Below are 18113 nucleotides of genomic sequence, written 5' to 3' on the forward strand. Positions count from 1 at the left end.
TGTACTAAGTGGCTAACTCAAAGCTTGTTTGGTTATTCTGCTCACTTAAGCAACCTCCACCATTTGTGGATGCTCCTTCACGTACTGGAAGCAGAGATGTGTTAGCCTGGCTTTGTGTGCAAGCTGATGTGTAACTCTCCTTAGCTTAGCTAAGCAGGCACAGTCACTGATACCAGTTCCAGGACTAAGTCAGGGATGTCTCCACTACTGCAAAACATAGACAAGCCCATAGAGAAACCAGAGTACTACCCAAATTTTCCTGGTGAAGATCAGACCCCTCAGTAATTACAAGTCAGGCACAAGTAATTTGATGCAGATGAAAGCAGCAGGTAGTTTAAACCATCCAATCCTTCCTGTCTGCTGTTCAGTCAAGGTGAAAACAGGTGATTTTTTCTTGTAATGCTTCACTTACCAGACCATTGCCTGTATTTTTTCTTTTCTTCCTGTCTGATATTTTTGCATACTGTTCTCCTTAGCTGAATATAATGTGGTTCTCAGAACCGTGGCAGATTGCCTTTTAGTTTCATATTAACTGTTCCTCTCTGCTGTTCTCACACTTCTTGAAATCACAAGGATATGTCTAGTTGTTTGTGGTGTGTTTATTTTTAAATGAGGAAGCAGTAAGTTATATCAGACTTGTAAGCTTTTCCTTATTCTAATAAATGCCTTCTCATGAGATGAGTGTGAAATTTGCATGAAGTTGGCATTTTACATGTGCCAAAATCATCATTGTCTGATGATGGTGATTTTGAAAGTGTGATTATAGTGGGCTCCTGCAATTGGGTACTTTAGAGATAAAACTGAAAGTAAAATAGTTTAGCTAGAATTAAATTTTTGTGGCTTGATAATTTGATACAGTCTCATTCTTCATCATGAAACTGACACCAGTCTTTAGCTAATCAACAGTTTAGTTAATTACCTTAATTCTAATTCTGTACATTGCCTTGTCTTTTTTGTCTACAACTGTGTCCCCCAACAGGTTGAAAAAAGGGATAGAGATAATGAAAGTGATGATGTGGAGAGCAATCTTTTATTACCAGCTGGGACTGCACTTCGATGGGTCACTTTCCTTCTCAAAATCTACAGAGCTGAGGACATTCCACAAAGTATGCAGCTTCTCCCTACTTGTCCATTGGTGTTTGCATACTGTTAGAAATAGTTATTTGTGTTAGCTGCTCAGAATAGAATATAGGTGACTTTTTATCCCTTACTAGCATGTTGCCAAATAGCAATGTCCTCAAATACATGTATAATGTTTCTCAAATACAGTGATGCCTTTAAATTCAGGAGCACATCAGCACTTCTTATGATGGTTGAAAAATCTATATTCTTAAAATTGCTCCTATGCCAAAATTCTCAGTTTTTACCTGCAACACTTCTGAATTTTGTTTATCAGGTTAGACTTTATCCTTCCTAGATCTGTGAGCTGATTTTGGTAAGATTGCAATGGGCAATTTATTATTTAGGAATAATAATAGTAATAATAATAATAATAATAAATAATAATAAAACAACAACCTTAATTTAATCTTTGACACCTCTCCAGTGGATGATGCTTTTGCACAAACTGTCAAGGAAATATTTGGAGGAGAAGCAGACAAGAAAAACCTGGTAGATCCATTTGTAGAAGTTTCTTTTGCTGGGAAAAAGGTAATTTATTAAATATCTGTACCTTTGAATTCTAATTGTTGTCTTGAGAACAGGTTTCATAAGCAAACATGAATTTTTAAGTTTACTGGAAATATGGAAATTTAAAAAATGAAAAAAAATAAAGTTAACTTTGTAAAATTACAAATTTCAAGGTACAATAGAAAGGGTGTAAAACTGATGACTAATGAAAGGAATGTATGACTAAAGACTAGAACTGGCATATGCCAGATTGCTTGCCTGCCTATTGTTCCTGATTGCTTTTAGTATTTGGTGATACAGATCATTCTGTACAGATTAACTGCATTTGTAGATTTAAAAAATGATGTGTTCCTTAGAATGCCAAATTTGATCTGGAGCACAATTGCGCAACTTATATTCATTACTAGTAAATTTTTTGTCAGTCATTTAGTATGCTGCATAGTCAGGTTACCACACCCTGTAGTGTAAAAGATCTTAACAAGACATGACCAGCAAATAATGCAACCTCTCCCCTATGATATATTCTTCATCTACCGTAAAATCTCCATAAAGAAAGTTGGATTAAAGTAATTCCTTCATCTCATTTCTCTGCAGTGATAAAAGCAGAATAAATTGTGGCTTGTGGAATTAACAAGCTTTAATAATTTCATTTATTTGTCGCTAGTGAAAAAAAACAGGATAACCCAAATCTCATATTTAAACACTGTTTCAATATTTTCTTTTCCTCTGAAAGTCATTCATGCTGCATATGCAGATTACTCTAACTGCACTTATCAGTGGAAAACTCATTGAGCATCAATGGCTCATTGCAGCTTTAATCCAGGATTCACTTACTAAGGATTCACCCCTAATTTTTCCAATCAGATGATGATGTGTGCTAAATCATAGCTAGTAAATGTTTTTTTTTTCTGTTTTATCTTTGATGTTGTTCTGTTATATATTTGATTTCATCTTTGGCAGGTTTGCACAAACATCATTGAGAAAAATGCTAATCCAGAATGGAATCAAATTATTTATCTTCAAATCAAGGTCAGTTTTTTTACCCTTGTTTCTGTAGTAACCAGCCTTTTTCTTGGAACTCAGGGCATTGACTTTGCAGAGGTGAAAAAAAGTAATGAGTTTTTTTACTTTCATTGCTTTTTTATTTCAGTTTCCCTCAATGTGTGAGAAAATAAAACTTTCAATTGTTGACTGGTGAGTTATGACTTTTAATCAAATTACTTATGAAGCTAAATAATAATAAGCAAAGAATAAGAAAATATGAAAATAAGATAATAAGAAAAGAAAATAAGATAATAAGAAAAGTCTGGTTCTATAGATGTCAGGTATTTTTACAATGCATGAGAGTATTTAAGCAAGTGTTTCAGTACCTTTATGGTTTCTTTACCAGAGATTTGATTAGTGTAACATGAGATTATTTTTAATTGTGTGCAATGAGAACTGAGCACTGTCACTGTTTAATGATAGTGTAAAAGTCAGGTGACTTATTCATGGATTACAGCCCACTTTTGTAACTTGTCATTACTGGATTTGTTCGTAATATTGAGGCATTTCATGTCATAGAAAATGTATGTACTAGTACCTTGCCACTGGGTGTGATGACTAGCATTATATTTAAATAAAATCTTTCTGTTTTTTCCTTTTTTGTAGGGATCGACTTACAAAAAATGATGTAGTTGGAACAACATATTTAAGTCTCTCAAAAATTGCTTCTTCTGGAGGAGAGGTTGAAGGTAATTGCTTGAGCAGTGTGTAACACTATCTTCTCTTGTGTTACACAGAATGGCAAAGATCAGTGTTCTAAGAAAGTATATGTTTATCTATAGTTTCTCAATTCCCTGGCAACAGGATTGTCTATTCCTTTTGAAATATTCTAAACAATGCTCCTAGAAAACATTCTATGTGACTTAAAAAAGTAAAGTATTAAAATTTTAATGACTAAACTACATCATGATGGAAATAGCAATAATTCAAGATTTGGTTTCCCACTATATATATATGTAAATGAATTGAGTAAATTTGCCAGTACTTTCCCAAATTCAGAAAATGATGTGATATCACAATCTACCATGTGTAAGATACGCAAATTTACTTAATGCTTAATAAGATATTTAATTTCAAGACAATCTGGAGTCACTGTTTCAGAACCATTTCTTCTTTGGACACTGGTAAACAAGACTCCTTTTGCTACTTCATAAGAGTATCTGTTCTGTCTCTGAGAAGAGAACCTAAAAGCTGTAGAGTGTTCCTGAGTAGTTATCCTAAAGGAATATCTAGAACCACATACTCATTTCCTGGACACCACTGGGCTGCTTGCAGATGCTGGGGAACCTGGGTCAGTCTCTGCTCTGATCAGCAGCTGACTAGAAGCAGGCACTTCTTTGCACAAGTGCTCTGTATTCCTATTTTGTAACTCTGACTTTGATTGCACTGCTGTGATTGCAGACAATTGATTTATATGCTTCAATCAGTAGAGATGTCTGGATATGTAATTTCATACAGCTAAAACCCAAAACTGATTAACTGCAAGAAAACAAGTTAGACAAGATATGAGGTGCCTAACATATTGTTCCCATTGGGAAATAGCTTTGCAATAAAACTCTTCTTTAAAATATTATAAGAAATACTTTTTCTGCCAGTATTTTGGAAAATATTAGAAAAAATCCAGTTACATTTATGTTCTAATACAATCTTGTGATTATTGATCATTTCTTTGTGATCTATATCTGTAATCATCTCTTTTTATAGCAAGATCTTTCATACAATTGGGCCAGCTCCTACACTAGGATTCTGTGTTAAATTGCCAGAAAAATTGTTTTATCTTTTTAGTGAACATAGCTTGGCATATTAGTTATCCAAACAGCATTGTAAAGCTCAAGGTTAAACAGGCTTAACATGAATTCATCTGACTGTCTACAATAGTTTGAAGGACACTGTCTCAAAACCATTTTTAGCATTCTCACAATAAGAATCTAAATTAATTATTTTTTCTGTTGTATTTATAAAATCTCTATGATATGTACTTGTCTGAAACCAATTTGTCTTTAAGCTGGTGGCTTTATCAGGTGTTTAGAAACAAAATTAGTGGCTCCAATCCTATGCTGACTTGAGGCAAGAATTGGATGGAATTGTATTTTCAGTCACAGAAAAGCTTATGAAGTAGTCCTCTTAGAAGGACTGCTGTTGAAGTAAGACTTCATGCAAATATTCTTTTTATATATCCTGTGCACAGCCAGAAGTAAAAGAAAAAGGCATTGGGAAAGCCAAGACAGAGGGGTTGGGCTGTTGGGGAGAATTCAGCTCTGGAGAGATCCCTTGTACTCCCCTATGTGTGTATCCTGAGCTGCAGCTGAGGCACAGAGCATTTCTCAAACCCAGACACTCATCACTGGGAGATTAGTTTGGTTTCTCTCTCTGCTCAGGTACTGGCATTGGAATAGCCATTTCTATTGTCTTCTTTTTAGTGCTGTGCCTGAAGCCTGTTCTGGCTTCTAAAGGACTGTGAAACTGAACTAGTCTATAGTCCTCAGTAAATGTAAATAGATACCCTAAGGAGCCCTTATGTAGTGGGGTTTTAAAATGTCCTTAAGATTTTTAAAGTAGTTTAAAAAATAAATCTATATTTTGTGTGGAGGAGAATTGTACAAAGCTGAAAAATAAGCTCTAAAATAAGCTATTTTGTCAGATATATGCTGGCTTTTTGCCCTTTGGAATTTATACAGGAAGAGTAATACCTTCATGTATTAACCAGAAGCAAAATTCTAGCCCATATGAAATTTATTTTGTCTCAGGCTTTCAACTTTATTTTTAAGGGAGATTGCATTGTGATGTGTGGTTTTTTTCAAATGCTATTGTCACTCGTCATGTAACTACTTCTCTTTTCATAATATAGATTTTTCATCTTCAGGAACAGGGGCTTCATCATATGAAGGTTTATCTCTTCACCTGTTACTGATCTTGTGTTCCATTGCCCAAACTGAAGAGTATTGCCTAAGATACTCCATCAGCTTCAAAATATTTTTAATAATTCTTTGTCTAAAAGATTTCACCATTGTGATTAAAGAGTATCAAACATAACTAACTCTATAAACCAGTTTTGGCACTGGAATTGGTTTGAAAATATTTCTGTTTGGCTGGTGCTTCAAGCTGTGTGTTAGAGATGAGCATGTAGTTGCTTCAATTACAGAGTGCTTAGTCTAACAATGGCTTGAAATTTTTAACTTAGCTATGAGATCATGGGTACATTTGCAACTGTAGAGCCCTGCAGAAGTAAATAACTGCCTTAAATAATTAGTGGCTATTTTGCTTATGCTTAACAAGCTATATAAACAAACTAATAAAATCTGATTCTGTTACTACCTGGAGAAGTGACATTTTCCAGGTGGACATCCAGGTTTGAAAGACTTTCTGGTAAATATTTAAGTAGTGAGAAAGAAATACAAGTGGAGTGCAGTTGAAAGGTAATCAACATTCATCCACATGGTACTTCATTTACTATCCTCCTTTCTTAATAAAGGAACATTAAGTTAGAGGCTGAAATAATTTCTCAGAGTCACTTTCTATTATACATGATCATTAGCCTTCTAAAAGTAAACAACCTAATTTTAAATTAAAAAATAGAAAATAAATTATTTTTATTCCAGTTTTGGGAGGTTTTTTTGTTGTGTATATGTTTTTAAATTTATATTCTGTTTAATTTATTGGCATCAGTAAGTAGTGAATTTAACACATATCTGTATCTTAAACCTAGTCATACTGATGTCTGATGTGAGCAGTTCAGTCTTAGAATTTTTTTTTAAATTGGACATTATTCAAATTATTTTTTTCATTCAATTTTTGAACTGTTTCTGATTCAGAGGTAAGGGTGTGAAAATAGCCAAATGCAAAATAGAGAACTGCAAATCTTTATTTTATATTGTGCAGGTTATAGGTGACTGTTGACAGGAAATGACATCAAGACATCACATCCACTTTTACAATCCACTCGTGTCACTCAGTGGTGGCATAGCCACACGAGGCACAGCCCTTTACTGTCACTGTCCTACCTCAGCCTTCTTTTCCTGTGAGAAATAAGTGCATCCCTCTCTGTGCTGCAGGTCATTCCAGGAAATTTCTGTTGCAAAGTTGACCTGTTTCTCATCTCTTTTTTCTGCTAGAGAGTGCATCTTTTCTGTGGCTGTTTATTTTGATCTTTGGCCTGTGCCTTTAAGTGATTGCAAATGTTGTTTTACTCAGCTTCACATTTTCTAGAAAACATGTTTTCTGTTAGCATAAGAGCATGTTACCCTTGCACAGAAATTAAAACCATATATTTGGAGTGGGACATAAATTCCTCTCATTCTGTAGGATTTTTGCTGCATGAAGTGTTTTGCTGCATTTAGTGTAAGTGTTGTGCAGTGAAGAAGTTAGGTACAGTCAGTGGTATAATTAATTTAAATTCATATGGTATATCCAGAGAATAAAGTGTTCTCATATTACTAATACCTAACTAATATCTAACATTTACTTCTAATGGATTTGATAGCAATGTTACTTGTTTCTTTCTGGCTCAATATGGTAATTAACAAATATATAATGGTAATGTCTTCTGTTAGTAAACTCTGGAGAAACTGAAGTTGGCTTTTTACCAACATTTGGGCCTTGTTACCTAAACTTTTATGGAAGTCCAAGAGAATATACTGGATTCCCAGACCCATATGATGAATTAAACTTTGGAAAGGTAAGTTTCTTTATTAATTGTTTTTCATAAAAGAGTTAACCCAGTTCTTTTTAATCAATGAATTAATTAATTTTAATTTTTTTTACACTACACACCTCTTGCTCTTTATTTTTGAAGAATATTTTAAATTTAAGATTAATAAGGAAGTGTGATAGTATTTTCCATTCTTATCTGGATTTGTTTTAAAGGTATTTTTGAAGGAGCAGCAATGATTTTGACAATTTTCACTAACTGCACCTTTGCATGCATTTGTATTTCTTCTTTCCTTGTTTGCATAAATATGATTTTCACTTCCAGCATTAAGCCAACTACTTTATTTCACTTGTTCCAATATGTACATCCATGCCTCTGCAGGAGTTCTGAGAACACTTTAGTGAAGCCAGAATCGTGTACAGCTAAAAAAAATCTATGCTTCTTTAGGGCATATATATAAAATTTTATTTGAAATGTGTTTATGTTACAGGGAGAAGGAGTTGCATATAGAGGGAGAATTCTGGTTGAACTATCTACATTATCTGAAAGCAAGCCTGTAAATAAAAAATTAGAAATGATTCCTAATGATGACTTACTGGTTGTTGAGGTAAATCCTTATTTCATTGTCACTGTTGGTAGTGGAGATGTGCCTTGGCTGGTTGTTTTTAGAGAGTGATCTAACTCAATAAAATCAGTACAGTAGTGTTCAATCTCCAAGTTAAGAGAGGCCTTTACTGGTGGCTGAGGAGTAGTGGCTACAAAAATGTTGTGCCCTTGTAGCAAGAAGTGTTAATCTGAAACATTTTATAATATCAAATACATAATTTATTATACACATTATATTTTTTGGTTTCTTCTCAGAAAATAGTAAAAACATTGAAGCTGTTATTTCCATGTAGCTATTGCTATTGTTTTTCTATAATTGTGGATCCCGTTTTGAGATACAACTGAAAAGGTTGTTTTGGTAGAAGTACCAGCGCAGACGGAAGTTCTGCTTGGCCGCTGTGTTTCACTCTGCCACGATGCTGCAAGACACGGGGGAGCCCATCCAGTTCGAGGTCAGCATCGGCAACTACGGCAACAAGTTCGACAGCACCTGCAAACCCTTGGCCTCAACCACCCAGTACAGCCGCGCCGTGTTCGACGGTAAGGACGCTCTGCTCTGGGGATGAAATATTCCAAAACTGCCCTTTGGATGTGCTGTTTGTAGCTTTGGAGTGTCAGCCCAAACTGCACTGAAAATGTGACAGAAAAGGGCGTGGGGGTCTTCAGAGCTTTTGAGGTGAAGTTGCATTTATGGATTACATGCTGCAAGGCCCTACTAATAAGAGGTTATTAGTGAAATTTTGACAGAATTCAGTGAAATCTTTTGACCATGTACTACATATACACAAACTTTGCCAGGAGAAGAAATCACGTTATTCTAGAGGTATTAAGAATTAAGTAGGGAAAACATGCTTTGAATATTCTGATTTAGAATAAAATAATAACTTGGTTTTAAGTCATACATCACTCAGCTTAGAAAAAAAATAGCTAGGTCACAGGAAAATACATTTTGGCTATAATTTTTTTTATTAACTGCAGAGAGTAGTTGTTTTTTTTTTCCTGTGTATTAAATGAAATAATCAGACTTACTCTAGAAAATTATTATTTGAATATTTTATTTCAAAGATAAAATTATATTAATGTGCCATCTACATCAGTATGTCATGGGAAAGAATATGTTAACAGCTAATTTATTTTTTAAACCCTGTTGGATTTTGAAACAATTTGAAGTGAACGTTTACCATTCAACACATGTGGCTTGAAAACGCAAATCTTTTTGTGAATTTGGAGTAGCTTATATGTTCTTAATGATTTGTAGTACATAAATGATATGAATGTAGCAACAGTGCACAGTATCCATTCCTGTCATGAATTCTAAACCTTACATACAAATGTTTCACACCAGGTAATTATTACTACTACTTGCCATGGGCAAACACAAAGCCAGTTGTAACGCTGACTTCTTTTTGGGAGGACATAAGTCATAGATTAGACCCTGTGAATGTAATCCTAAACATGGCTGAAAGACTGGTAAGACATTTAAAATCTTTTTCATTTTATTAGTTTTCATTTAGAGGTGTAATGAAAAAGTGGCATTTTGAGCAAATTATGGAAATTTTGTGATACTTTCTCTCCTTTTTTCTTAGTCAAAATTAAAAGTTGCTTGGTGTAGCAAATGGCACTGTTAATCACAGGCCTGTATTTTAGCAAGGCTCAACACACTCCTGCTTGAAGCCACAGGGAGTTCCCAGGGAAAGGAAGAGTCCTCAGTGCTGGTTGGAGCTGTTAAGTCTGTGGGACTGTTATTTGCATGTTTTGTTGAATACAGTGGGGGAGAACATCAGAATAGCCCTGTTAAATACAAATTAGGTTTAAACATGAGTCTTTTATTGGTTTGGCCTTTACACAGATGAATAAATAAGATCAAAATCTTGAAACTCCTTCTGACCATAAACCACACTGGAAGTTTATAAGTGCAAATTCTTTTCTTTTAAATTCCTCAGCAATCCAACTTAGCCACCTTAAAATCAGGAATGCAGGCTAAAGTGTCTGAAAACAGATTAGCAGAGATGTGGTTGAAGCTGATTGATGAACTTACAGAAGACATAAGGTAAAAGAATTTTTTTTATCTCTTATGTTATCATTCCAGGCCTGCTCAGAATCTTTGTTATTGCCTCTGCTAAGTCAGAAAACAAATTCTGAGGACTATAAAACTGACTAATTCCATGAATTGACCTAAGAACTGAAATTCCAAAAGTAAAACATCATGGATGTTGCCAATCAAATAATCCATCTGGTTGTGTAATTCTCCATTATCTCAGGATAGTTTTATTACTGACAGTGATAAGACAAAACAGTATCTCTTGAAAAAAATCTGAGGCAGAATTTTCCTGAAAACGGATATTAGGTCTCTCTGCTGCCTTTCTTGCATCCACCCTTCTTTAGAATTCCTCATGTGCCTTTGGTTTACCTGTGTTTCAATCTTATATCTGAAACTGAAGAGGGAAGAAAGTCCAGTAATTCACTAGCAAGCCCAAAATAAAAAAAATCAAAGGTATGCAGGGATTATGGGCCATAAAGATCATATTTTTGAATAAGCTTTTAGTCAATGTGTCTGTATGTCTGGGGTGTTCAGAGAAGGCAGCAGGAGTCAGCATTTAGAGTTTTGAAAGAGAATATGTTCTAAATAGAGAGGAAGGAATTGTATGAGAAAGAGACATTCAAAAAGGAGATATTGAGATGGGGAGAGTAAACAAGTGGGTGATAAAACAGCACAGGAAAAGTAAAAGGAAAATGACAGAACAGTTATTATCCATAAGAGGAAATAACAAAGAACATGAAATGAGAGAACAAATTCATCGTGTTGTTGAGCCAATATAAACATTAGCAGAGGAAAAACAACAGTGGAGGTCAGTATGTACTAGCAAAGAAGTACATGGTAGAAAACTTACAGAAAAATATAAACTAACAACTTCATAGAATGCTGTGATCTGAAAGAAACTGATAAAAAGGACTGACAAACTCGAGGAAAGTAAAATGTGAAGGGCAAACTTTTGTCACATGGAACCAGTGTGGAAACTTCAGATCATTTCCTCATCCTGACACATATTTGCACTGTTATAAATTCAGACCATTATTTTATAAAATATCATTCAACAATTATGGAGCAATAGCACTTAGATATAGCACCAAATGAACTTCATTTTGCTGATAGGATACAACTCTCTTTTGGGTTTTTTTTTCAACAAACTCAAAAAACTTCTGTCAAAGACAAAGTTTGAGAGACTTTTCAGTGCAATACTTAAAATTATTTGACTTTCTGAAGGTTATGATCAGGTACATATGATTGATGTCAAAGCAGCTCCCAGGGCAGACAGCTCTTGCATTCACATTAGTAGAACTAACTCTAGTGGAAGGCACAATAGTTGCTATCAAAGTTTTACAGAATCAAAACCCTTAGAAGTTCATAGCATTAAATATAGGTCAAAGAAGACTAACTAGGCAGTGTCTTTGGAAATTTTTAAACTTTTTGTAAAATATCATATTAAAGACATTTTAATGAGCTCTGCTAAAGGGATACAGTCATTGGTCTTTGAAAAGCTGCCTTTTCTTCAAACCTCCTCCCATTTTTCTGATGGAATTGGACAGCACAGTCAGACACATAGTATGATTTTTTTGGGGGTGTTCTGTTCTGAGGCAAGGCTAAATGATCCTTGAGAGTGTCTTCTAACTCAGGATTCTGAGACTTTTTGGTTCCATTGAATACTTACTCTGCCCCCTACTGTCTCAAAAGTTCTGTGTCACAGATTTCTTTTAGAGTTCTTTGATGTTTTCTTGCCAGAGGGTAAGATAAATATAGTCATAGCCACAAAGCATATTTGTATATTGAATTTCTGAGAATATACAGTTTCCAGGGAAGAAAAGTAACCTAATCTTGGTCTGAAGGCACTGGTTTCAGTTTTGAGATGTACATTTTGAGTGGATAATATTTTATTATGAGTATATAGAGAAATGGATTTTCCTTAGTTTGATTGGTGGCAATTACATTAAAGCAAACACCACAAGGTATTCTACCTTGGTGCTTGTTATGTAAGTACAGCCTTTCCCTTGCTTACTAAAAATACCTTGTGAGGTGAAAATCTCTGCAGAAATAGATGCAATAGCACTGTTCCAGTGGTTTTCAATCACAGAAATAATGGCACTCAATCCATTGCCACTGTTTGCATGTCTGCATTTAGAGTGTAATTAAATAAAAGCCACTTAGATTATTAACCATAAAAAATATTCTCTTTTCAGTAAACCATTTCCCCTCATAGAAGGCAAATCTAATATTACAGTCCTTGACACTCAGATAGAGAAGCTGCGCCTCAAGTCTCTCAAACAGATTGGAGAAGCAGCAGCAAGGATGAGAAGTGAGGCTACTGAGGTGAAAGCCACTCTGACAGAAATTGAGGACTGGTTGGATAGATTACTGCAACTGAGTGAAGAGGTAAGTGCTTCACAATACTGGTGTTTGGTTTAGCAGTACTGGTTAGTTTAGCAATACCTGTCTAACACAAATGGGTATAAAGTTCACTGCTGATCAAGCAATATCCACTCTCTGTAGAATAGTAATTTTAGATGCTGTGAAAGTAAACATGTTCCCCTCTGTAATTGCAATTTACTTAAACAAAACTCATTTGTTAGCTGTTCTCACTGAGAATGTGTGCTGGGTAATGATCACTCTGTGATTAGTAGAATAGACCCTCTTCTGTTTAAGTGACAATTCTGTCCTCTCCTTTCTTCCAGAGTTGCAAGTCACTTTTCTGGTTCAGGGACTGCAGGGTATACATTGGATTTCCACAGCTTGTAGCCACAGTAATCAACCTCTAACAGAGTTAAATCTGCTTCTGTGGATTTTTTTTAAATTTTATTTTAATTTTTTTTAAATTCAAATGTTTTCTGTTTTCATCTTGGCTATCTCATAACTGGTTTTCACAACATTTTAGAAGTGGTTTCATTTTTAATTTGTGGCTTCTGCTCTGTAGAGCTACTGATTAAAAAAAAAAAAAGAGCAATCAATTGGCCAGACTTGCAGCTAGCTCACAGACGTGAGCACAGAACTCCAAAAAGGTAATAGGTGGTTTCTGTCTTCACTAAAAGTCTTACAATTACATACCCTTAATGTGGAAGCATCACAAGTACTTTAATATGCAGCAGGTCAGTCCAAAGCATCAGCATATGGCATCGGGTCATTATCATCACCTTAAGGGAACTGGGATACAAAATATCTCTAGAAAATTCTATAAAAGATGTAAGGATTTTTTTAAATAAAACTTATTTTTTTTTCCAGAAATCTCAATGGTATTTTTATTATTTTTTCAGAAGTATATATTGGTTTAGTTGCAAAACAAAACAGTTCCCTCTATTTATAATGTTTGTCATGATTCATGATTCTAAATGATAAATCCTTTGACATAAGCCCTTATTTATGTTTCTCTTTTCTCCACTCTAGATTAGTTTATTGTTCAATTAATTACTCTTCTTAACTCTCCTTTCCCCACAAATAATCCTCAGCCACAAAACAGCATGCCTGATGTGATCATATGGATGATCCGAGGGGAGAAAAGACTGGCCTATGCTCGTGTTCCTGCACACCAAGTGCTGTACTCCACAGCAAGCCCTGAATCATCTGGTAAATACTGTGGAAAGACCCAAACAATCTTCTTAAAGGTACTATTTCTTTCTCCTTAAGAAATAATGAATTCCCTGAATTGACATGCCATCTGACATGAGTATGAAACATGTGAACAAACTGTGGACAATGAGGTGTCAAACGCAGGACAGATTAGACGCCAACTGCATATAGCTTCTTCAAAATATCACAGAACTTTTAACTTTATCATAAGCCAGTTAGAACCAGTATTGGCCCCCATCTCTGAGACTTTTCTAAAAGAGCTCAAAATTGTGATAGAACTTTTAAAGTGTTACAGGAGTTGATAATTGGGGATTGGAGTTGATATCAACTCCAGATATTTGGACATAAATGGAAACTTTCAGAAGGAATAAGTGTAAGTCAGAGAACTTCCAAAATCTTACTCAAAGTTTTGGATGGTTTTCTGTAAGCAATGAAGCATGTCTACACCCAGAAGTTGTCTCTCTGACTTGACTCTTACTCTTGAATGGGAATGCCTTTCTCCATGTAAGTTGATATTGTCCTCAACTGAAATAAACTAAACCAGGAGAAAAGCAATCTGACAGTAAAACAAGAGCACTTAGAGAGTTTGTAATTTTACTAGTAGTTATATTCATGAATGCCTCAATGCAGACAAGCCTGTATCTTCATGGTTTTATTCAAACCACCATTTTGGCTTCTACTGAACCATCCCTGCTAACCTCTGCATTTCCAGAGTCTCCCAGCAAGAAACTCCAATATCAACATTGAAGTTTTATGTTGTCAACAGTGAAAACTCATTGCTGAATGAAACTTGGGAGAGAATATACAGGAACAGGGATGATACTACCATTAATGTAGTATGGTTTTTACATGCCATTTGTAGTAATGTAGTATGGTTTTTACACTACCATTAATGTGTTTGGTTTTTACATGCCCTAGGCAGGTACCATTTAAAGAATATTTTCCTCCTGTAGTACTTATTCCTGGCTTTTGAGAAAAAGCAGGAGGAGATAAATAAATATGTATTGTTACTCATATCTCTCTGTAAATATATATTTTTTACTGAAAGCTATGATACCTCCATAACAGAACAAAGAATAACATTTTTGTTTGTGTGCCAGTATCCACAGGACAAGACGAAAGATGTCAAAATGCCTGCAGAGCTGCGAATTAACATTTGGCTGGGGCTCAGTGCAGTTGAAAAGAAGTTTAATAGCTTTGCAGAGGGAACATTCAGTGTTTTTGCAGAAATGGTATGTCCAGCATTGCTTTCTTACTTTAAACTTGGATGTGAATGTTGGGAATTCAATGCAGCTGGAGCTCTTTTGAATTTCTTTGCATGCTTGACAGAAAGAGAGAGTAGTTTTTATTATAAGGAAACAAGTAGAACCCATTCAAGGCAATTAATGATCAAGTCCATTGTGCCTACCAGATGAACTTCAGCAGACCAGATTCTGAACTGGTTAGTCACTACAAATCTGGTTAACTCCAGTGATTTCAAGTATATTTATTTTAGATTTTTATCAGTGTAATTAAGATAGAGATCTAAACTATTATGTTTTGGCATGTGAATAATCCCTTTTTGTAAATTGCTTCTTCACTTCTATAAATGATACTTGCATACAAGTGGTTTTGCTTATTAATAGTTCTTTTGTAGCAGCAGAAAATTTAGTGTTGCTGACAAAATGCTATAATACAATGACATTTCGATGAGAAGAGTTAACAAATTCAAAATTCAAATACTTGAAATACTCCCACAGCAAATAATAGAGGTTTTGGATGGCAGTAGCAGGGGTGTTTTATATGCTACATCACCTAATGGTGCATATAATCCAGTAGCAGTAAAATAGCTAATAAAAAGACATTTTTGCAGTGATGTTACTGTTGCACCTATGCTTAAATACTTAGTAGTACTGTACTAAGTCACTTAAAGCAATGGGTGTTCAACGCCATTATTTAAATATACAGTTTAAGAGGTATTGAATGTCTCTTTTGTTGGTCTTCAACAATCCAACAATTTTCCAGGAATAAGGGCAGAAAACTCAAGACCATCATAAACTACAAATAATCCCAGGAGAGGAAATAGACAGGGCTGACAACAGAATCGTGCCCCTGGTAACTGCTATGATTAGATTTTGATCTAATTCTACATATTACAAAAGAAAAGATTTTAAATAGGAGGAGATTTGAGATGGACATGAATGACAAAATCATGCATTTAGGGAACAGAAGGAACTTCTTTGAACAATGTAACATAATTTTATTTAACAGAGCTTTAATTTAGAGAAATTTTTACTGTAGTTGTAGGGAGGCATTACACTGAGAAGATTGTTTACCAGGCAGCATAGAAGAAAATGAAAGAAAGAAATTGATGATGACATTGCAGAGTAATGTGGAAAGGGAGTACTTAACTTCAGAGGAAGTAAATTTATAGTAAAGTGTTTCAGTTATAATAGTTACATAAATATATAATTTTTTCCTCCTAAAAGCTGTTTATTATTCCTAAATAATAATTGGATTTTTGCTTTCTTCCCACACAGTATGAAAATCAGGCTCTTCTTTTTGGAAAGTGGGGTACCTCAGGACTTGTTGGCCGCCACAAGTTTTCTGACGTTACAGGAAAAATCAAACTGAAAAGAGAGTATTTTCTACCCCCAAAGGGCTGGGACTGGGAAGGAGAATGGATGGTTGATCCTGAAAGAAGGTCAGATTCCTTTAATTTTATGCAGATAGAAATAAAGGCATTTGTGGTGTTGAGTAAAAGCTCCGCTCTGTTTTCTTGGATGAGAAGGGGATTTTAAGCTGAATGTTCCAGGACAGCAAAAACCAGCCAATAGTCAAAGCTAGTTAATAGTGCTAGAACTAACATTACCTTTTTTAAAAAGTAAAACAAAACAGGCAACAGAAAGAAAGTATCCATTTCTAAGAACTAGCTTATGGTTTTGCAGTCCCCATTTTATGATGGCTATATTGCTTATATTCTCTGGGTGTCAGTTCTTCATCTTTTAGAAAGGGATAATAATAGTATTTCATTCCTAGGAAGCTACTAGGAAGGTTACATGTGTCTGTGTGAGATTCACAGGTCCTGCTGTGATGATTTCAGAGCAGACCCTTGGATTGGTGGATTTTCCCTGGATGAAATTTAACCCTGGCATCCAGTATAAATCTGCAGTTCATGCTGTAGCAACACCATTACAGCATTTGCATGGGCATTCACAAACACGGGATGGTTTTTTTTGTGTTTATTTCATTAAATGTTGAAAAGTAACAAGAAACTAAACAACTGTCACAGGTTATTTCTCAAACTGACTCAAGGCAGGTGTTGCTTTCAGAAGAAGGTTGTGGTGCCATGTGGCAGCTCCTCCCCTGGCAGACCAAATTCATGAAGTGTCAGCCCTTCCTCAGCTCCAACAGGTTCAGTCTTGCTCTGCCAGAGGGTTTCAGCTCTGGAGTTGTGCCAGTCTGACTGTGTTGCCACACTTCAAACCAGACTGGGAACATTATTTGTTTCATAAACAAAAACCAGCATGAGAAATAGACTGTTTTCTTTCTTCCTAAAAGAAAATATTTGACCCATTTTAAATTATTGTGTTCTGACTGTGAAAAAGACGTAGAACTGTTGCTATAGAAAAGCTGTGTGGAAAAAATATGTGCTATTTTAAAATTTTATCAGTTATAGGCATGAGTGGATGGGGTTTTGCTTATATTAAATTAATAGTTTTTACGAATAAGATGACGTGAAGAAATTGCATCAAATCCTGTTGAAATGCATATTTTTGCCATGCAGCTGTTTCCACTGGGAGATGATCTGTGGCTCGATTTGGCCAGCAAAGGGCAGTGTGGAACACACTTGGTGCCTTTTGAACCACAGTGAACCACTGTGCCTGACAGCAACAGGCTTTTATCTGATTTCATGTTCTCCTATTTCTTTTACTTGCAAATTAGAAAAATATTCGCTAATTGATTGCTTGCCTTGTCAACAGCATAAATGGAAACAAAATTAAGTACATTGCCAAATTTTAGTATATACATAGATGCATGTGCTTTAGAGATGCATATAATTCATACACAGTCCTTGTCTCCTACACTTAAATTTATGATGTTTTTTTCTTTTTCCAAGAGGATGTATTCAAAGCAGATCCTGAATAAAACAGTGTTAATTCCAATAAAACAGCAGTTAAACATTCCTGCTATTCACTCATATTTACAAGTAATGTTCCTCCTACTGCTTATTACAACTTGAGTTTCTTCATTGTTTTTTCCTAAGTTTCCTTCGTATAGCTGGACAATGCAGAATTCCCCCATGTGTGCACATTTTGTACTATGTTTCTATATGTCTTCTGTAGTGAGCTAAGATGGGTTTTATTTATTACTGTATTTTTTTTGGACATGCAGTCTGTTGACTGAAGCTGGTGCTGGTCATACTGAGTTTACTGATGAAGTGTATGAAAATGAGAGTCGCTATCCTGGAGGGGAATGGAAAGCATCTGAGCAGAGCTTCACAGATGTGGTGAGAGTTAAATTTTTCACTGGATAAGTAAAGGTTTAAGAGAAGGACTACTATGTTTTGCTACCCAGTGTATTTACCCT

At 35.1% G+C, this 18113-nt stretch overlaps 1 protein-coding gene across 1 annotated transcript in view; it reads left to right on the forward strand.

Annotated features, from left to right (window-relative positions):
* MYOF (myoferlin) overlaps nt 1-18113 on the forward strand; it is a 61100-nt gene that overhangs the window by 21011 nt on the left and 21976 nt on the right. Inside the window, exons 12-27 of the mRNA XM_054515647.1 lie at nt 980-1106; nt 1547-1650; nt 2590-2658; nt 2780-2823; nt 3280-3362; nt 5522-5560; nt 7224-7348; nt 7812-7928; nt 8290-8467; nt 9273-9397; nt 9871-9977; nt 12164-12356; nt 13424-13579; nt 14645-14776; nt 16064-16227; nt 17919-18033. Of these exons, the coding sequence (XP_054371622.1) occupies nt 980-1106; nt 1547-1650; nt 2590-2658; nt 2780-2823; nt 3280-3362; nt 5522-5560; nt 7224-7348; nt 7812-7928; nt 8290-8467; nt 9273-9397; nt 9871-9977; nt 12164-12356; nt 13424-13579; nt 14645-14776; nt 16064-16227; nt 17919-18033 (1878 nt within the window). The remainder of the gene's footprint in view (nt 1-979; nt 1107-1546; nt 1651-2589; nt 2659-2779; nt 2824-3279; nt 3363-5521; nt 5561-7223; nt 7349-7811; nt 7929-8289; nt 8468-9272; nt 9398-9870; nt 9978-12163; nt 12357-13423; nt 13580-14644; nt 14777-16063; nt 16228-17918; nt 18034-18113) is intronic.

Source organism: Molothrus ater, chromosome 8 (assembly GCF_012460135.2).
Source record: "Molothrus ater isolate BHLD 08-10-18 breed brown headed cowbird chromosome 8, BPBGC_Mater_1.1, whole genome shotgun sequence".
Taxonomy (NCBI): domain Eukaryota; kingdom Metazoa; phylum Chordata; class Aves; order Passeriformes; family Icteridae; genus Molothrus; species Molothrus ater.